The sequence below is a fragment of the Ascaphus truei genome, chromosome 5 (genome assembly GCF_040206685.1).
Source record: "Ascaphus truei isolate aAscTru1 chromosome 5, aAscTru1.hap1, whole genome shotgun sequence".
Classification (NCBI taxonomy): domain Eukaryota; kingdom Metazoa; phylum Chordata; class Amphibia; order Anura; family Ascaphidae; genus Ascaphus; species Ascaphus truei.
The window spans coordinates 191743898-191765261 of record NC_134487.1 but is presented as its reverse complement, the minus strand read 5'-3'; the positions used below and the strand labels follow the sequence as shown (position 1 = coordinate 191765261).

The 21364-nt window shown below is 54.1% G+C and overlaps 1 protein-coding gene across 4 annotated transcripts in view; it reads left to right on the top strand.

The window, feature by feature from the left end:
- Positions 1–21364, top strand: part of KAT6A (lysine acetyltransferase 6A) — a 60671-nt gene that overhangs the window by 9369 nt on the left and 29938 nt on the right. For all 4 annotated transcript variants that reach the window (XM_075601515.1, XM_075601512.1, XM_075601511.1 and 1 more), the window contains 5 exons: positions 9886–9994; positions 10568–10683; positions 12043–12124; positions 14250–14385; positions 15394–15686. In XM_075601515.1, the coding sequence (XP_075457630.1) occupies positions 9886–9994; positions 10568–10683; positions 12043–12124; positions 14250–14385; positions 15394–15686 (736 nt within the window). The remainder of the gene's footprint in view (positions 1–9885; positions 9995–10567; positions 10684–12042; positions 12125–14249; positions 14386–15393; positions 15687–21364) is intronic.

The window sequence follows — 21364 nt, the reverse complement described above, 5'->3', positions numbered from 1 at the left end:
TAGTTATTTTGAAAGCACCTTGTATTGCCCCCAAATATATTTGTATATAGTTATCATATCCCCTCTTAGAGGCCTCTTTTCTAATGTAAATAAATCTAATTTAGCTAGCCTCTCCTCATAAGTTAGATTGTCCATCCCCTTTATTAATTTGGTGGCTCTTCTCTGCACTCTCTCTAGTTCCATAATGTCTTTCCTTAGGATTGGTGCCCAAAATTGTTCTCCATATTCAAGGTGAGGTCTTACTAATGCTTTGTAAAGGGGCATAATTATGTTTACTTCCCTTCCATCCATTGCCCGTTTGATGCAAGATAAGATCTTGTTTGCCTTTGCAGCTACTGCATGACTTTGGGCACTATTGCTAAGCTTGCTGTCTAAAAGCACTCCTAAATCCTTCTCCATCAAGGATTCCCCCAATTTATCCCCATTTAATTTGTAATTCGCCTTTTTATTCTTGCATCCCAAATGCATAACCTTACATTTATCTGTATTAAACATCATCTGCCATTTACCTGCCCACGTTTCCAGTCTCTCCAAGTCCTTCTGAAGAGAAATTACATCCTGCTCTGAATCTACTACCTTACACAATTTGGTATCATCAGCAAAAATGAAGACTTTGCTCTCTATGCCAACCTCAAGGTCATTAATAAACAAGTTAAAAAGCAGGGGTCCCAATACCGATCCCTGAGGTACTCCACTCACGACTTTAGCTCAACCTGAAAACGTTCCATTTATGACAACCCTCTGTTGTCTGTCCTTTAACCAGTTTTCAATCCAGGTGCATATATTATTACTGAGTCCAATTTTCTTTATTTTGTACACCAACCTCTTGTGTGAAACCGTATCAAAAGCCTTTGCAAAATCTAAGTAGACCACATCAACTGCATTACCCTGGTCTAAATTCCTACTTACCTGCTCAAATAAACAAATAAGGTTAGTTTGGCTTGATCTATCCTTGATAAATCCATGCTGACTATTACTAATAATTTTATTTTTCCATTAGGTATTCCTGAATATTATTCCGTATTAAACCTTCAAGTAGTGTCCCCACTTTTGAAGTCAGGCTTACAGGTCTGTAATTTCCCGGTTGTGATCTAGCTCCCTTTTTAAATATAGGCACCACATCTGCTTTACGCCAATCTTGTGGTACCGAGCCTGTGGAAATGGAGTCCTTGAATATTAAATATAATGGTTTGGCTATTACTGAACTTAACTCCTTGAGAACTCTTGGATGTATGCCATCGGGGCCAGGTGCCTTATTTACTTGAATTTTTTCAAGCTGTCTATGAACTTCTTCCTCAGGTAACCAATTGTTCATTTAATATGGAGGTTGTGGCTTCCTCCTGCGGTACTACTATTGAACTAGATTCTTCCCTGGTAAACACAGAGGCAAAGAATTTGTTTAATACCTCTGCTTTTTCCTTATCTCCAATAATCTACCTGCCCATCTCACACTGAAAGGGTCCTATATTTTCTTTCCTCATTTTTTTTGTTATTAAGGTACTTACAGAATTTGTTTAGGGTTGTTCTTACATTCTATTTATTGCAATCCTTTTTTCATTGTCCATTTTTGCAATTTTTGTTACATTCCTTATAATTCTGATACGATGTCTCTGTCCCTTCTGAATTAAAGAATCTAAACGCCTGCCTCTTCTTTTCCATTTCCTCCCATACCTGTTTATTTAGCCACATTGGTTTTGACTTATTTGTTTTATACTTATTACCCAAGGGTATACACTGATGAGTTTGCTTTTCTAACAATGTTTTAAAGACTGCCCATTTATCTTCTACGTTTCCCTGCAAAAGCATCATCCCAATGTATTATTTGTAGATTAGTCCTCAGTTTATTAAAATCTGCCTTTCTAAAGTTTAAGGTCTTTGTTGAACCCAAGTAATCTGTTTTTTGATAATTTATTTAAAATGAGACCATGTTATGATCACTGTTACCCAAATGTTCCAGGACTTGAATATTTGTTATTACTTCTACATTGTTTGATATTACCAAATCCAGTATTGCCCCTCTCCTGGTTGGTTCCTCAATAATTTGGGCCATATAATTGTCTTTAAGCACCCCCAAAAACCTGTTTCCTTTTGTTGTAATGCTAGTTTCATTGCCCCAGTCTGTCTGGATAATTAAAATCCCCCCATTATACAAACATGACCTAGTTTTGATGCCTTCTCCAATTGCAAAAGTATTTTCGCTTCCCCAATCTCACAGATATTTGGAGGTTTATAGCATAAATCCCTACAACATTTTCTTTATACTTTTACCTCCACTGCTTATTTCTATCCACAAGGGCTCCACATTTTCTACGTTCCCTTGATAAACATCTTCCCTTATAATAGATTTTAGATCCGGTTTAACATATAAGGCGGTCGCTGTACGTACAAGCACCGCCCCCCACTCAGTCCGGACCCAGTAATTACCTCGCCGCCGAAGGTGCAGCCGCGCTCTACTGCAAGTTTTTGCAATACATTTTTTTTGTATTTGCAACTTGCGACGGAGGCGTGGCCACGCCCACCCCCGCGTGGTTCAGCTTATGAGGGTGAACCAGCTGTGAGTTCATGGCCACGCCTCTGCAACCCCCCAGCCACGCCCCCTCCCATCGCAATCTCTGCCTCTCTATACAAAGATCGTGGTGAAGCGCTGTGCACGCGCCGCCCCCCAGCCGGGCGCGCGTGCAACAGAGTACACTGGGACCGCGGCCTAAGCATACTTCACCTCTTCTATTTCCTCGATCCTTCTGAAAAAAGGGAATAACCCTCTAAATTAACCGCCCAGTCATGAGTTTCATCCCACCATGTTTCAGTAATGCCTATGATATCATACTGCTCCCTTTCAGCTATTAACTCAAGCTCCCCCATTTTACCTGTCAGGCTTCTTGCATTAGCAAGCATGCATTTAAGGTTTTTTTTCAGCCTGTACTATTATCTTATCTGCTTCTTCCTTTCTGCGCCAACTTGGTTTAGTCTTTAGAAGTTTTCTAGTATTATCTGTATTTACTATGAGTGTCTCGCTGCTTGTCAAACTTGCACTTGCCCCCATTCTACCTCCATACCACCTTGTATCCTCATCTATTCCATTTAGTTCGTTATCTGTTTCATTCCCCTCCCCCCTCCATCCTAGTTTAAAATCTCCTCCAACCTTTTTAACATTCTCCCCCCTAGCACAGAAGATCCCTCTTCATTGAGGTGCAATCCGTCCCTAGAATAAAGATGGCAGCTCTCAGAAAAGGAGTCCCAGTGCTCTAAAAACCAAAAACCCACTTTCTTAGCCATGCCTTAATCTCCCTAATCTCTGACTTTCTCCCTGCGGTAGCGCATGGCACTGGTAGTATTTCAGAAAATATTACCTTGGAGGTCCTTGCCATTAAGCTTTTGGCCTAGATCCCTGAAATTATTTTTTATGACCCTCCATCTTTCTCTAACTTTGTCATTGTTGCCAACATGTACCAAGACCGCCGGGTCAATCCCAGCCCCTCCCCAACAATCTGTCTACCCGATCCGCAATGTGCCGAACCCGAGCACTCGGGAGACAACAAACTATTTGTTTCATGCGGTCATGGCAACAGATTGCCCTATCTACCTTCCTAATAATGGAGTCCTCTACCACCACAATCTTTCTTTGTATCTGTGCATCCCGAGTCCCCTCTGTGCTGGAGGAACTATTCCCCTGGCTGCTAGAGGAATCAGTCTCCCCCAGCCTTGCCATTTCTGCCCTGACACGCCCAATATCTTCACTCGACACTGCAAATCTATTGGGATGGGTCAGCTCAGAACTGGCCTGCCTCTCCCTATTGCCCCTGCTTCCCCTTCTAAGGCCGGGGCCATAGAGGCTTCAGCAGAGCGGAGGCGCGCTGACGCTGAGGCTCGCCTGCTGAAGTCAGCGAGATTCCACGGACTTGCAGGCGAGCCAGCGTGCGCGAAGGGAGCCGGGGGGAGGTGGTTGGAGGCGGGGCTGTGACGTCGCTGGTCCAATCGCCCGCGACGCACTGACGTCAACGTCACGGCGCCTTGACGTTGACGCTGCTTCAGGCTGATTGGATGTTTTCAGCCGACAGCGCGCTGAAAAACAGCTTGGCTGTCGGCTGAAAATTCCAAAGCCTCAGCACGCCTGCGGACGCTCGCGTGAGCCCCCTCTCAAGGCATACTCTTTGAGGATGCAGGGGCTCAGCGCGTAGCGTCCGCACGGCTCAGCGCTGCTTGTCCTTCTATGGACGCAGCCTAACTGTTACCCAGCTACCTACCTGCTCCTCACTAACAGCACCACCATCTGCACCACTAGTCGAAGCAAGGGCCTGCTCAATGAGCACTAAACCCCTTTCAAGATTGTCAATGTCCTTCAATTTTGCAAGTTTCCTCTTCAGATCAGCAATCTCTGACTCTAAAGAGACAACCCGCTCACACTTCTCACAGCGGTATGCTCCTTGGAACAGCTGCTCCAAGTGCACATACATGTGGCAAGATGGGCATTGAGTGGCATTTTCAATCCTGCTCATTCTAGCAACTATGAAGTTTATAAGTACTAACAGTAAACTGTACTTCAATATACTATATCGTTTAACCACTTCCTTGTTCAAACTGCTTCTAGTTCTAACTGCACACTTTAGGCCCAGGACATAGTGCACTCAGCGTCGCTGAGGCGGGCTGAGCCGCGCTGAACAGATGCACAAAGCCCCTGCATCTGTAATCAGCGCGGCTATAGTTTCTCCCTCCGCATGCGCGCTGATGCGTGCGGAGGAGGAGAAACTTCCCTGAGAGCGGCAGGTTTGAAATTTGCCGCTCGGGGAAGCGGAGGAGCGGTCACGTGACTGCTCCCATCCAATGGGGCTGCAGCCGGTCCTACACAGGCAGTGTGTGTGTGTGGGGGGGGAGCGGGTGATGTGTCCCAATTCTGCCCCGATCCCTGTGCCTGTCTCCCTGCCCGCGCGGGAGATGGAGGGGTGTTGTGTCTGTATTTGTGTCTGTCTGTGTGTGTGTGTGTGTGTGTGTGTGTGTGTGTATATGCGTGCGCATGCGTGTGCGTGAATATATTTATCAAAGTTGCACAATGTTAATAAATAATTTATTCTCACAACATGTCTTTTTTTTTTTTCATTTTTAAAATATTATATAATATACACACACACACAGGTTCCCCAGTGACACACAGACCACTTCAAAGTGACACACACACACTGACAGCTACCAAGTGACACACACACACAGTGATACCCGCCTCCCAAGCGCGCTTGCTGTCTCCTCTGCCAGGACAGCAAAAAGCTCCTGGCAGAGCGAGCGGCAGCAAGCAAGAGCGAGCAGCAGCACATAAGCGCTTACTATGTCCCAGGCCTAATACAACCAGCACTCGAATCGGTCACGCAGATCAGTATACGCGTGTGGGTGGATCTATGTATATGTGTGTGGGTGGATCTATGTATATGTGTGTGTGTGGACCTGTGTGTGTGTGTGTGTACCTATTGTATGTGTGTGGGTCAGTATACACGTGTGGGGGTGGGGTTCTGTGTGTGTCTGTCTTTTGTGTGTGTGTGTGTGTGTGTTTATACACAGAGACTACTACAGACTGCCCCAGGAGAGTCACAGACGTTCTCTACAGCAGAGGATTCGTATTTTGCCTTATTTGCTTTTACTTCTACTCACTTGTTCGCCTCTAGCTGCTTGATGCCTAGTCTCGTGTCTTGACTGTATATGGTGCGATTTACACTATATGAAAGCTATCCTATAGCCTTCTAGGAATGGTTTTGCAGCATTGCTCATGTGCATATCCTACCTCACATTCTGTGATTATTTGCATAGATTCCCTGTATAGGATAGAATACCCTTCGTTACCTAGATTAGGTTTATTCATTTAGTACATCATATGCACTCGGTGGTGTCTATTTGGAGATCTTTGGCTGGAGGGGTGTTAATTAGCGAAGTACCACAGATCATTTGTATCTGTGGGAACAGGCTTGAAGAAGGGGCGTTAGAGGCCCCAACACGTTCGTTGACCCCCTATTTTGTTCACCCTTTTTACGTGTATTGTACGTTACCCCTTTTTCTCACCCCCAACCTCACCTTTTCCTCCACGTTATTGTTGTTGTTTTTTCATGAGATGTGATCTCCAGACCCTGCATTTGGGTCCATTGTACAGCTGCTACAAATTTCACTAAATATATCCTTATTGACTTCTTCAAATTAACAGTTGTCTATTGTTTCTATTTGCGTGCTGGGGCCTTTTGTATATATTATGTATACACGAGTGTGTGTGGATCTGCTTACCCTAGAGAGCCATCCACGCGAAACGTACATTGGATAGTCCGCTGATGTCACGACGTCAACGCCTCCAGTCCTAACAGGGACAGCCTCCACAATAGTCGCTCTACATCTGCGTCTGACGACCACCAGCTGGTCGCACACCTAGGGATCGCAAACCCTGATCTGGCATCGGGAACCAGTACCACGGCAGCAGGTTTTATTAGGGCATATCGGATTGCGAGGTTTAGCAACATTCAGAGCCGCAGTCACTGTCGGGCTTGCCTAAGGCTGCGCTTATAGTGGCGGCGACATTGGGCTGCGGTCGCTGGAAAAATCAAATAGAGATGTCTTCCATGATCGCGACCAAGCCGTCGCTCCGTCGCGTCGCACTTACTATAAGCGCACACGACGGCGGCAATGCATTTGTTTTGATGCAACGTTGCTGTCGCTGACACTAAGCGCAGCCTATTGCTCCGGCTTTATAGGTCTAGGCTTATACTTATGGATCCCACATAGACCTCCATACATTACCACTTTCTTTATTGCATTGCAGTGGTATTCGTAGCCTACGTTGCCTATTCTCTGTGCCCCTGTCCCCTGTTTACAGCATTGCAAGCCCAATCGGCCTCATGTACCGTGGGTCTTTGTTACTTAACACTGGCGCTTATTTTCTTAGTGTACCTTTGCATGTATGTTATCGATGTTGTCCCTGAGTCCCTTTATTTTAGTTTGAGTTCATTAAATTGTTTTATTCGCCCACTTGCAATCCTGGTTTCACCATAATTTGAGTCTGGGACTAAATCTGTTCACAACACCTTAAGATACTCTCTCCTTCATTCCCAGGCTCTATCTTATTGCCTACATAGAGATTAGCGAGTGCATACAATTGGGGGCATCCTCTTGGAGGGATTCCCTGGCAAAGTTTTATCTCTGTGAACCTATGTATAGTGTGTGGATCCTGTGTATACACGAGTATGTGTCTGTATCCTATGTATATACATGTGTGTGGATCTTATGAATACACTACGTGTGTGTGGATCCTGTGTGTGGGGGTCCTATGTATACACGTGTGTTTGTGTATCGATTTGATCAATGTATACACATGTGTGTGGGGAGCTATGTAATGGGCGTAATTAGATAAACCTAATCCCCTGTTAGTATTGAATCACACAGGTATACATAAAAAATACTGTGTGTTTCTATGTATACACGTGTGTGTGTGTGTGTGTGTGTGTGTGTGTGTGTGTGTGTGTGTGGATCAATGTATACACGAGTGTGTGTGTGTGTGGTGGGGGACTATTTAATGTGCGTAATTAGATAAGTGTACTCCCCTGTTTGTATTGAAACTCACTGGTATACATAAAAACTTTCTTCAATGAATCCAAACCATATACATCGAAGGGTGGGGGGGGGGGAGGAGGAGAAGACTCTCAATCTTAATACTACTGTATTAGGAAAGGGAGGACACCAGTCTCAAACACATACGTATGTGTATTTCAGCGTACATATACAAATTAAGTGACACTTGCAGTACATTACATGAAGATACTAAATACAGAAATAGAATAAACTTACATAGCTGACACACTCGCCGGAGAGACTCTGTTTCCAGCCATGGCCCTTTGTCAAGTGTTTGAGACTGGTGTCCTCCCTTTGCTAATGGTGTTGTGTGTGTTCCTGTTTGAACCGAAACGTTGACCTATCAATAAATCATTATTTTAAAATAACCTGTGAGTGCTGACTTCCCTTCTAAGCACATTGCTACCATTCTGGTGCACACAGGCGGCTTCTTCAGTGTTTGTGTAGTGCCGCGATCACAGACTGTCAATTAAACAATACACACACTTTTACATACACACCCTAGCAAAGCAGTATGTATATGTGCATACACCCACATTCTTTTCTATGCATAACTATGTGTTCGGATATATGTGCATACAGGCATACCCCGGTTTAAGGACACTCACTTTAAGTACACTCGCGAGTAAGTACATATCGCTCAATAGGCAAACGGCAGCTCACGCATGCGCCTGTCAGCACGTCCTGAACAGCAATACCGGCTCCCTAACTGTACCGAAGCTGTGTGCAAGCAGGGAGACTATAGAGCCTGTTACATATGCGTTATTTACATCAGTTATGCACGTATGTGATGATTGCAGTACAGTACATGCATCGATAAGTGGAAAAATGCAGTGCTTCACTTTAAGTACATTTTCACTTTACATACATGCTCCGGTCCCATTGCGTATGTAAATGCGGGGTATGCCTGTATACATTAGAGAGACGTGCATACTTGAATTGAGATGTGTGTGTATGTATAGATACACAGACGTATGTCTTTATATGCATAGTTCTGTGTTAGGGTATGTATATATCATAGTGTGGCATCGCTGGCCCTGGGACGTTTCTGATAAACAAGCAGCTCATATTCCTCTAACCCTGGCTCTGGTTCCCAGCTCTCCTCTCCGTGCAGATGGAGGACATCTGTTGTGAGCAGTGACACTCTTAACCAGGCCAGAGGGGGCTAGCTGGGAGCCCAGCCAAGCCTTAACACATTCAGTGCTGCAAGAGGGCCCTGCAAAGGTATATCTGCATGTGTGCATACAGTCGCACACCTCATACTATGCAGTGTGTTTATTATTTTGGGGCTTGGTCTATACAGTCGACCACTATACAGTGCAGGATGTTTGTTATCAAGGCTCGAAGTGTATAGAGATACTCTACATCAGTATACAGTGCAGCATGTTAATGATCTGGGGCTGGAACTATATCGAGCTACTCGGCATCATTATACAGCACAGCATGTTCATTATCAGGGGCTAGAAGTGTATAGAGATACTCGTCATCATTATACAGCGCAGAATGTTCATTATCAGAGATAGCAGTGTATAGATACTCCTCATCATTATACAGTGCAGCATGTTTATTATCAGGTGTTGGAAGTGTTTAAAGATGCTCAGCATCATCATATAGCGCAGAATTTTTGCAATTGAGACATCAGGGTGAAGTTCATGGGCTGGGTATGATGTAATCCTGTTCTCTGTTGGCTTTTCGTGTATATTTTGATGTCATTACACCAGCACCCAGGCTTCAAATATGTCCACACGTTATTCGACCCTCCTCTCTGTGTTTATTCTTGTGAATATAAACTCGTTTTAAAAATGGATTTTGTTCCATACTCCGAGGAAACGCCCTGGGGGGAAACAAATCCCGGATTTTGGCGATTCTTAGGAAACACATTTCTGGGGTAGTGTAATGAACTCGTTCGCTGCCAGCACCCCTCCTCCAGTGCATTCCCTTCATTGTGTATCTATTATACTCCAGGACTTTTCTCAATTTATAGGACTTTTACTGCCATTGTACACCCCCATTTATTCGCTGGAGGCCTGTTATCTATTTGATTTACACATTGGTTTGGGGTTAGGAAACATCTGCTACATTTAGCAACCACAGAGGTTAATATCATTTATGTCCAAATGTAAATACGAAGTCCATGTTGTGTGTCTGTGTGTATCAGGTGTATAACACAAATGACCCTGCATATAAATGTATGTTTGTCTGGGCTGTTTCTGTGTGGCATGGTGACTCCTGGGATAAGATTGTATTGTAAGCTCTGTGGGTCAGCTCCAGTGAATTCTCCTCCTGCTGTAGCCGGTAGCCGAACCCATCCCCATATGCAGTTTTTGTCTGGGAACGAAGGAGCAAAACAGAGAGAAGAAACCGGAAGAACTTATATCGTGCGCAGACTGTGGGAACAGTGGTGAGTATAGTGTGGCCATCCATCCTGCCTGTCCCTCCCACTGCAGGGTGACACAGGCCATGTCCCATCTAGTCCCTTCAATTGTTGGGTGACCAAGGCAGAAAGGACCAGTGCCCCATCTAGTCCCTCCCACCCTAGTGCTACAGAAGGACCTATGACCCATGTGGTGTTCCCGCTGTTGAAGTGACACCGCAAGAGAGAGTTTCCCTCCCACTGCAGGGTGACAGACAGGAGAGAGAGTTTCCCTATAAATGGGGTGTACAACTCCAGTCCTGAGGGGCTGCCAACAGGTCAGGTTTTTAGGATATCCCTGCTTCCGCACAGGGACAGTCAGACTGAGCCACTGATTGTCACCTGTGCTCCTGACCTGTTAGCAGACCTTGAGGACTGGTTGCCCGCCCCTGCCCTACACTGTCCCTCCCACTGCAGAGAAGAAACCTGTGACTCTCGCAGTCTTTCCCTACCACTGCACAGTGACGGACATCAGGGACATACGCACATATATATATGTAATCCCTCTCAGTCTTCATTGGTTTCCTCTCCATTCACCCTCCTCTCTGTTTTCTTTCTTAGGTCACCCGTCCTGTCTAAAGTTCTCCCCGGAGTTGACGCTTCGGGTTAAAGCCCTGCGCTGGCAGTGCATCGAATGCAAGACCTGCAGCTCCTGTAGGGACCAGGGCAAAAATGCTGTGAGTGTCCCTTGTCCCTTGTCCCTGACCCCCCCCCCCCCCCTCTATTTCCCTGCTCTCACTCTCGCTCGCACTCTGTCTCCCTTTTCCCAACTCGCTTTCTCTCTTCTCTCCCACTCTCGCTCCCCACCCCTTGGCACCAACAGGGTTAAAATGTGAGTCCTATGTAGCAGGAACCATTCAAATTTTTTTTTTAAACACCTACTCGGTGTAATTGGCTCCTTGAAAAATATCAATCCCCATTAAAGTAAATGGCTAATTGGCATCTTGTACGTAATGAATGTGTTTGCTTTTTTCCTTGAACACTGTGTTCCACCACAGCAGCACCTTATGTTTATCCCTTTGCCAGTGAAAGCAGCAATACTACATTCCCCCTTTTTTTCCTCTTTTAAAAATAAATAAATATTTAAAGCATGCGACAATGTATAATTCTAAATTCTTACCTAAACTGGCAATCCTGGTGCTGCTGTTATAAATCTGTAACAATCCTGGTTGGGTGCCTAACTAAATTTGCCGCCTTTAAGTTTCAATCAATCCGTCAGTCAGTGTAACTCAGCAGCTACAATGTATCGTTAGATTACTAAGGTAACATTATCTATTGTTAAAGTTTGCAGCTCAAACTGCTGGGAACGTTGGCAACAAATTATCCCGAACAGTAAAGTGTTGCAAAGATCTTGCACTGCTGGGGAGGTGCTGAAACCTGCTATAGAGGTCAAAGGACGCTTTAAAACTCATTAAAAAAAATGTCAAGAGTTGAATAAAAAAAAGAAGTCACTATCTAATACAGAACTGATTTATTTAACAATAAAACCTACACAATTTCACATGTTTTGCTGCTTTATGAGTGCTTTGGAAACAGATTTACATTGATAAGTTTTACAATGGCATTAAAGCAGCAGTCCCCCCCCCCCCCAAGAGTTTAACTCCTGTAAATGGGACTATCTTTGCCCCCTGAGCGTGTCCCGCTGCTGCTGCTGCTGTAAGGTAACCTTCAGGCTGCAGTAGGCTCTGGAGAGGTGGGCATTTTTAGCTCCAGATTAAAAAAATAAATGAAATAAAACCGGCGAGGGAAATGACAAGCGCTATATTAAAGAACATAAAGTGGGGGAAAACGGCACATGCAGCTGCTTTAAAAAGGGTTTTGCCTGCTTCAACCCGTTAAACTATTCCCTGTCATTTGGTCACTTTACTCCTATGTGAGACTGACCCTTTAACGCATTAAACATGTCGCTGGTATTAGGTAACTTTGCTCCTACATGGGACAGTCCCCTTACAGCTTCTGCCTGGGTGGATAAGATGAATGTTTATCCACTTACTAGGACCCCCCTCCCATGTCCTAATTATGCGTGTCTCTTGCAGGACAATATGCTTTTCTGTGACTCATGTGACCGGGGGTTTCACATGGAGTGCTGTGACCCCCCTCTTACCAGGATGCCAAAAGGTAAGAGGCCAGGAGAATTAGATTTGTATTTCCGTGGGATACCTGATGTTGAGCTGCAACCTGTAATCTAATTTATACTCCCCTTGTTTCTCCTCACCATGTCTCTCCACACGCCTGCCACATCCACCCTGCTGTGATTTCTCTCCCTGCCTTTTCTCCCTCTCCACCACCACCACCCCCTTTCTCTCTTGCTGCTCTTGCTTACTCCTCCCCTTTCTCTCTTGTGCTCCCCCTCCCCTTTCTCTCAAGTGCCCCCCCTCCCCTTTCTCTCATGTGCCCCCCATCCCTTTCTCTCTTGTGCTCCCCCCTTTCTCTCTTGCTGCTTCCCCCCCTCCCCTTTCTCTCTTGCTGCTTCACCCCCTCCCCTTTCTCTCTTGCTGCTTCCCCCCTTCCCCTTTCTCTCTTGCTGCTTACCCCCCCTCCCCTTTCTCTCTTGCTGCTTACCCCCCCCTTCCCCTTTCTCTCTTGCTGCTTCACCCCCTTTCCCTCTTGCTGTTTCCCCCCCTTCCCCTTTCTCTCTTGCTGCTTCGCCCCGTCCCCTTTCTCTCTTGCTGCTTCCCCCCCCCCCTCCCCTTTCTCTCTTGCTGCTTCCCCCCCTCCCCTTTCTCTCTTGCTGCTTACCCCCTCCCCTTTCTCTCTTGCTGCTTACCCCCCTTCCCCTTTCTCTCTTGCTTCTTACCCCCTTCCCCTTTCTCTCTTGCTGCTTACCCCCTCCCCTTTCTCTCTTGCTGCTTACCCCCCTCCCCTTTCTCTCTTGCTGCTTACCCCCTTCCCCTTTATCTCTTGCTGCTTACCCCCCCTCCCCGTTCTCTCTTGCTGCTTACCCCCCCTCCCCGTTCTCTCTTGCTGCTTACCCCCCCTCCCCTTTCTCTCTTGCTGCTTACCCCCCTTCCCCTTTCTCTCTTGCTTCTTACCCCCTTCCCCTTTCTCTCTTGCTGCTTACCCCCTCCCCTTTCTCTCTTGCTGCTTACCCCCTCCCCTTTCTCTCTTGCTGCTTACCCCCTTCCCCTTTATCTCTTGCTGCTTACCCCCCCTCCCCGTTCTCTCTTGCTGCTTACCCCCCCTCCCCGTTCTCTCTTGCTGCTTACCCCCTCCCCTTTCTCTCTTGCTGCTTACCCCCCTCCCCTTTCTCTCTTGCTGCTTACCCCCTTCCCCTTTATCTCTTGCTGCTTACCCCCCCTCCCCGTTCTCTCTTGCTGCTTACCCCCCCTCCCCGTTCTCTCTTGCTGCTTACCCCCTCCCCTTTCTCTCTTGCTGCTTACCCCCCTCCCCTTTCTCTCTTGCTGCTTACACCCTTCCCCTTTCTCTCTTGCTGCTTACCCCCTTCCCCTTTCTCTCTTGCTGCTTACCCCCTTCCCCTTTCTCTCTTGCTGCTTACCCCCCCTCCCCTTTCTCTCTTGCTGCTTCACCCCCTTCCCCTTCCCCTCTTGCTGTTTCACCCCCTTCCCCTTTCTCTCTTGCTGCTTCCCCCCCTCCCCTTTCTCTCTTGCTGCTTCCCCCCCCTCCCCTTTCTCTCTTGCTGCTTACCCCCCTCCCCTTTCTCTCTTGCTGCTTCCCCCACTACCCCTTTCTCTCTTGCTGCTTCACCCCCTTCCCCTTTCTCTCTTGCTGCTTACCCCCCCCTTTTCTCTCTTGCTGCTTATCCCCTTCCCCTTTCTCTCTTGCTGCTTCCCCCCTTCCCCTCTTGCTGCTTCCCCCCCTCCCCTTTCTCTCTTGCTGCTTACCCCCCTCCCCTTTCTCTCTTGCTGCTTACCCCCTTTCCCTCTTGTTGCTTCCCCCCCCTTCCCCTTTCGCTGCTTACTGCTTACCCCCTTCCCTTTTCTCTCTTGCGGCTTACCCCCTTCCCCTTTCTCTCTTGCTGCTTACCCCCCCCCTCCCCTTTCTCTCTTGCTGCTTACCCCCCCCCTCCCCTTTCTCTCTTGCTGCTTACCCCCCCTCCCCTTTCTCTCTTGCTGCTTACCCCCTTCCCCTTTCTTTCTTGTGCTGCTTCCCCCCTTGCACTTTCTCCCCTCCATTCTCTCTTCCTGCTCCCCCTTCCCAGACCCTTTTTTTCTGGTGCTCTCCACGCCCCTTTCTCTCATGCTGACCTCTTTCTGTTTACATCCCCTATTTCTCCCTCCTCCAGGCATGTGGATATGTCAAATCTGTCGGCCCCGGAAAAAAGGTCGGAAGTTGCTTCACAAGAAGGCTGCTCAGATCCGCAGACGTTACACAAAACCCATCGGTCGTCCCAAGAACCGCTTAAAGAACCAGAGTGCAGCGTGAGTGTTAGTGTGCAGACTGTACAACCAACCGCATGATGACAGTGGTGGACCAGTCAATGAATTCTACCGCAGGGGGACACGGGCAGAGAGGATCCATATAGTATCCTTCCTATTGGATAGTGACACAGACAGAAGGGACCTATGACCTGTCGAATCTGTCCCTCCTACTGCAGGGTCACAGTGACAGTCAGAAGGAACCTATGGCCCATGCAGTGTGTCCCTCCTACTGCAGGATGACTACGGCTGCGCTTATAGCCCTTGCTACGGCAACGTTGACGTCACGCTGCGGTCGCTGAAAAAATTTAATTGACTTCCAGCGATCGCGACCAGGCTGTCGATCCGTCGCGTCGCTCTTACTATAAGCGCATTCAATACATTTGTTTTGACGCGACGTTGCGTCGCCGGGACTATAAGCGCGGCCTAAGGCTGCGCTTATAGTGCCGTCGACAGCGACGCGATGGTGACGTCACGCTGCGGTCGCTGGAAAAATCAAATTGACTTGACTTCCACCGATCGGGACCAAGCCGTCATGTCGCTCCTACTATAAGCGCATGCGACGGCAATACATTTGTTTTGCCGTGATGTCACCGTCGCCGGCACTATAAGCGCGACCTAATACAGAAGGAAAATGTGTCTCCTACTAGAGGATGACGACACAGGTCGTTGGGAGTTATGGCCTATGGAATCTCTTCTCCCCCTTCCCGCATGACATAGTGACTGTCAGAAGGGACCTCTGCCACACAGTCTCTCCCTGCTACCACAGTGACACAAACTCCTGGAGCCTCCCAGCCACCATAAGGTGACACAGATAGAAGAGGCCAGTGTTTCCTTGAGTTTCTCACTCCATGCAGTCTAGACAATTTAAAATGAACACGGTGCATTAATAAGTATCTACACACCCTCAAATTGGTTGTTAATAAGAGTTTGATTGGAGGGTTTAAATAAATGTGCTCTGTTGCCAGCATGTATTCATATTGTGCACTTTTTTGTCCTTCCTTCCCACAGGACTAAAGCCACATTCAGCAAAGGACGGGGCAACCCGGGGCGAGGGAGGAAGCGCAAATTCTCCTTGTGCACATCGTCCTCGGAGGAAGAGAGCGGCGACAGGAGTGCGGACCCGCTCCGAGGCTGCGGTCCCACCGTTCCCTTCAACAAGAAGCCCAAGGGGCTGATCGACGGGCTTACCAAGTTCTTCACCCCTTCCCCCGACGGACGCAAGGCGCGGGCAGAGGCGCTGGACTACTCACTCCAACGCTCGCGCAAGCGGGGACCACGCAAGGCCGGACTAGCCGACTGGGGTGAGTATGACCGCAGCGTGTTGGGGCGATGAATGGAGGAGAGGTAGTAGGGGAAGGGCAGTAGGGATTTTGGGGAGAAGATGAAGCAACAGGAGACCATACAAGGCCAATCGGGGGTGAGTGACAGAAGCATAGTGAGGGGAGAGCGGTGATAGGAATAGGGTGGCTAATAGGGGGGTGGAGAAATGCAGAGGAAAAATGTGTCGATACGTTAGAGTGGGTTACGTTAGAGTGTGTGCAGTAGATTAAATGGTGGCAGTGACCAAATTGATTAATGGGATGGATGCAGAGTAGCAGGATGCTAGTTTGTATAGGGAGAAGTAGGGATGTGACTTTATAGATCGTTGGTGAGACCTCACCTAGAGTACCGTGTTCACTTCTTGAGACCATATCTTCAGAGGGAGATAAATAATTTAGTGTGTGCAAAGAACATTGTACATGGTCTAGGCAGTGGCAGATTTAGGCCCGGGCCTAAAGCGGCAGAATTTGGAGGAGGCATGCCGGCTTCCCCCCTGCGTATGCGTGATCGGCGTTTGCTGCATGCGCGCTTGCCGTCCCGCCATGCGCAATCACGGTTGCCGGCATGCGTGATCAGTGCTTGCTGCTTCTGCGCATCCTCGATTGGCAATCGCAGGTCGGCAAGCGCCCATGGCGCAGAAGTGGCGAGCGCCGATCGCACAGAAGGGTATGTGCCTGGGGGAACCATTTTTTTTTAATCCGCCACTGGGTCTAGGTCATTGGTGCACAACAGGCAGCTCTTTAGGGCTTTATCTGCGGGCCCCCAACCACTGCCCACCCCAGCAGTCCCCCAACCACTGCCCACCCCAGCAGTCCGTTAAGGTAGGGGGTTAACTTTAGGTGTTTTAGGGTAAGGGGTTAAGGTTATGATGGTAGCGGGTAGCGTTGGTATTTGGGGTTAATATGAGGGGGGTAAGGGTTAAGGTTAGGGACTTAACTTAGCAGTGAAGCAACCAGTGGCTGAGTGTCCCAGCGGTGAGGTGAGTTGTTGCCAAGTGCCGGTGGCCATGTGGTTGCGGCGAAACAGCCGTGACCAAATGTCCTAGGCACAACGTATAGGAGTGAAGCGTAATTCAGAGACAGAGAAGTACTACAACAGGTCATGCTGAGAGGCTGGAGGGCGGGAGCTGGGCCGTGAGGCTGGAGGGCGGGAGCCGGGCTGGAGGGCGGGAGCCGGGCCGTGAGGCTGGAGGGCGGGAGCCGGGCCGTGAGGCTGGAGGGCGGGAGCCGGGCCGTGAGGCTGGAGGGCGGGAGCCGGGCCGTGAGGCTGGAGGGCGGGAGCCGGGCCGTGAGGCTGGAGGGCGGGAGCCGGGCCGTGAGGCTGGAGGGCGGGAGCCGGGCCGTGAGGCTGGAGGGCGGGAGCCGGGCCGTGAGGCTGGAGGGCGGGAGCCGGGCCGTGAGGCTGGAGGGCGGGAGCCGGGCCGTGAGGCTGGAGGGCGGGAGCCGGGCCGTGAGGCTGGAGGGCGGGAGCCGGGCCGTGAGGCTGGAGGGCGGGAGCCGGGCCGTGAGGCTGGAGGGCGGGAGCCGGGCCGTGAGGCTGGAGGGCGGGAGCCGGGCCGTGAGGCTGGAGGGCGGGAGCCGGGCCGTGAGGCTGGAGGGCGGGAGCCGGGCCGTGAGGCTGGAGGGCGGGAGCCGGGCCGTGAGGCTGGAGGGCGGGAGCCGGGCCGTGAGGCTGGAGGGCGGGAGCCGGGCCGTGAGGCTGGAGGGCGGGAGCCGGGCCGTGAGGCTGGAGGGCGGGAGCCGGGCCGTGAGGCTGGAGGGCGGGAGCCGGGCCGTGAGGCTGGAGGGCGGGAGCCGGGCCGTGAGGCTGGAGGGCGGGAGCCGGGCCGTGAGGCTGGAGGGCGGGAGCCGGGCCGTGAGGCTGGAGGGCGGGAGCCGGGCCGTGAGGCTGGAGGGCGGGAGCCGGGCCGTGAGGCTGGAGGGCGGGAGCCGGGCCGTGAGGCTGGAGGGCGGGAGCCGGGCCGTGAGGCTGGAGGGCGGGAGCCGGGCCGTGAGGCTGGAGGGCGGGAGCCGGGCCGTGAGGCTGGAGGGCGGGAGCCGGGCCGTGAGGCTGGAGGGCGGGAGCCGGGCCGTGAGGCTGGAGGGCGGGAGCCGGGCCGTGAGGCTGGAGGGCGGGAGCCGGGCCGTGAGGCTGGAGGGCGGGAGCCGGGCCGTGAGGCTGGAGGGCGGGAGCCGGGCCGTGAGGCTGGAGGGCGGGAGCCGGGCCGTGAGGCTGGAGGGCGGGAGCCGGGCCGTGAGGCTGGAGGGCGGGAGCCGGGCCGTGAGGCTGGAGGGCGGGAGCCGGGCCGTGAGGCTGGAGGGCGGGAGCCGGGCCGTGAGGCTGGAGGGCGGGAGCCGGGCCGTGAGGCTGGAGGGCGGGAGCCGGGCTGCGAGGGCGGGAGCCGTGCTGTGAGGCTGGAGGGCGGGAGCCGTGCTGTGAGGCTGGAGGGCGGGAGCCGTGCCGTGAGGCTGGAGGGCGGGAGCCGTGCCGTGAGGCTGGAGGGCGGGAGCCGGGCCGTGAGGCTGGAGGGCGGGAGCCGGGCCGTGAGGCTGGAGGGCGGGAGCCGGGCCGTGAGGCTGGAGGGCGGGAGCCGGGCCGTGAGGCTGGAGGGCGGGAGCCGGGCCGTGAGGCTGGAGGGCGGGAGCCGGGCCGTGAGGCTGGAGGGCGGGAGCCGGGCCGTGAGGCTGGAGGGCGGGAGCCGGGCCGTGAGGCTGGAGGGCGGGAGCCGGGCCGTGAGGCTGGAGGGCGGGAGCCGGGCCGTGAGGCTGGAGGGCGGGAGCCGGGCCTTGAGGCTGGAGGGCGGGAGCCGGGCCGTGAGGCTGGAGGGCGGGAGCCGGGCCGTGAGGCTGGAGGGCGGGAGCCGGGCCGTGAGACTGGAGGGCGGGAGCCGTGCCGTGAGGCTGGAGGGCGGGAGCCGTGCCGTGAGGCTGGAGGGCGGGAGCCGTGCCGTGAGGCTGGAGGGCGGGAGCCGTGCCGTGAGGCTGGAGGGCGGGAGCCGTGCTGTGAGGCTGGAGGGCGGGAGCCGGGCTGCGAGGGCGGGAGCCGTGCTGTGAGGCTGGAGGGCGGGAGCCGTGCTGTGAGGCTGGAGGGCGGGAGCCGTGCTGTGAGGCTGGAGGGCGGGAGCCGTGCTGTGAGGCTGGAGGGCGGGAGCCGTGCTGTGAGGCTGGAGGGCGGGAGCCGTGCTGTGAGGCTGGAGGGCGGGAGCCGTGCTGTGAGGCTGGAGGGCGGGAGCCGTGCTGTGAGGCTGGAGGGCGGGAGCCGTGCTGTGAGGCTGGAGGGCGGGAGCCGTGCTGGGAGGGCGCGAGGGCGGGAGCCGAGCTGCGAGGGCGGGAGCCGGGCTGCGAGGCTGGGAGGGCGGGAGCCGGGCTGCGAGGCTGGGAGGACGGGAGCCGGGCTGCGAGGCTGGGAGGGCGGGAGCCGGGCTGCGAGGCTGGGAGGGCGGGAGCCGGGCTGCGAGGCTGGGAGGGCGGGAGCCGGGCTGCGAGGCTGGGAGGGCGGGAGCCGGGCTGCGAGGGTGGGAGCCGGGCTGCGAGGGCGGGAACCAAGCTGCGAGGCTGGGAGGGCAGGAGCCGGGCTGCGAGGGCGGGAGCCGGGCTGCGAGGGCGGGAGCCGGGCTGCGAGGGCGGGAGCCGGGCTGCGAGGGCGGGAGCCGGGCTGCGAGGGCGGGAGCCGGGCTGCGAGGGCGGGAGCCGGGCTGCGAGGGCGGGAGCCGGGCTGGGAGGACGGGAGCTGGGCTGCGAGGCTGGGAGGGCGGGAGCCGGGCTGGGAGGGCCGGGAGCCGGGCTGCGAGGCTGGGAGGGCGGGAGCCGGGCTGCGAGGCTGGGAGGGCGGAAGCCGGGCTGCAAGGCTGGGAGGGCGGGAGCCAGGCTGGGAGGGCGGGAGCCGGGCTGCGAGGCTGCGAGGGCGGGAGCCGGGCTGGGAGGGCAGGAGCCGGGCTGCGAGGCTGTGAGGGCGGGAGCCGGGCTGGGAGGGCGGGAGCCGGGCTGCGAGGGCGGGAGCCGGGCTGCGAGGCTGGAGGGCGGGAGCCGTGCTGTGAGGCTGGAGGGCGGGAGCCGTGCTGTGAGGCTGGAGGGCGGGAGCCGTGCTGTGAGGCTGGAGGGCGGGAGCCGTGCTGTGAGGCTGGAGGGCGGGAGCCGTGCTGTGAGGCTGGAGGGCGGGAGCCGTGCTGTGAGGCTGGAGGGCGGGAGCCGGGCTGCGAGGGCGGGAGCCGTGCTGTGAGGCTGGAGGGCGGGAGCCGTGCTGTGAGGCTGGAGGGCGGGAGCCGTGCTGTGAGGCTGGAGGGCGGGAGCCGTGCTGTGAGGCTGGAGGGCGGGAGCCGTGCTGTGAGGCTGGAGGGCGGGAGCCGTGCTGTGAGGCTGGAGGGCGGGAGCCGTGCTGTGAGGCTGGAGGGCGGGAGCCGTGCTGTGAGGCTGGAGGGCGGGAGCCGTGCTGTGAGGCTGGAGGGCGGGAGCCGTGCTGTGAGGCTGGAGGGCGGGAGCCGTGCTGTGAGGCTGGAGGGCGGGAGCCGTGCTGTGAGGCTGGAGGGCGGGAGCCGGGCTGTGAGGCTGGAGGGCGGGAGCCGGGCTGGGAGGGCGCGAGGGCGGGAGCCGAGCTGCGAGGGCGGGAGCCGGGCTGCGAGGCTGGGAGGGCGGGAGCCGGGCTGCGAGGCTGGGAGGACGGGAGCCGGGCTGCGAGGCTGGGAGGGCGGGAGCCGGGCTGCGAGGCTGGGAGGGCGGGAGCCGGGCTGCGAGGCTGGGAGGGCGGGAGCCGGGCTGCGAGGCTGGGAGGGCGGGAGCCGGGCTGCGAGGGTGGGAGCCGGGCTGCGAGGGCGGGAACCAAGCTGCGAGGCTGGGAGGGCAGGAGCCGGGCTGCGAGGGCGGGAGCCGGGCTGCGAGGGCGGGAGCCGGGCTGCGAGGGCGGGAGCCGGGCTGCGAGGGCGGGAGCCGGGCTGCGAGGGCGGGAGCCGGGCTGCGAGGGCGGGAGCCGGGCTGGGAGGACGGGAGCTGGGCTGCGAGGCTGGGAGGGCGGGAGCCGGGCTGGGAGGGCCGGGAGCCGGGCTGCGAGGCTGGGAGGGCGGGAGCCGGGCTGCGAGGCTGGGAGGGCGGAAGCCGGGCTGCAAGGCTGGGAGGGCGGGAGCCAGGCTGGGAGGGCGGGAGCCGGGCTGGGAGGGCAGGAGCCGGGCTGCGAGGCTGTGAGGGCGGGAGCCGGGCTGGGAGGGCGGGAGCCGGGCTGCGAGGGCGGGAGCCGGGCTGCGAGGGCGGGAGCCGGGCTGCGAGGCTGCGATGGCGGAAGCCGGGCTGCGAGGGCGGGAGCCGGGCTGCGAGGCCTGCGAGGGCGGGAGCCGGGCTGCGAAGCCTGCGAGGGCCGGGCTGCGTGGGCGGGAGCCGGGCTGCGAGGCCTGCGAGGGCGGGAGCCGGGCTGCGAAGCCTGCGAGGGCCGGGCTGCGTGGGCGGGAGCCGGGCTGCGAGTAAAACTGTTGGGGAAAGACATAAAGCTTTCCTAAATATAAAAGAAAGCCAAGGGCCTATAGTTTAGCTGGGAATGTGCACAGACTAGGTGGGTCCCTTTTTTACCTGACCTCAAATTGGGGTTGTTTCTGAGTAACATGAATGACATATAGAAAGGTAGCGGATGATAGAAACCCCCAAAGTTAGATAGTGAGTTCTTTGGAGCAGCTGTTTGTGACCAGTTTGACATTCAG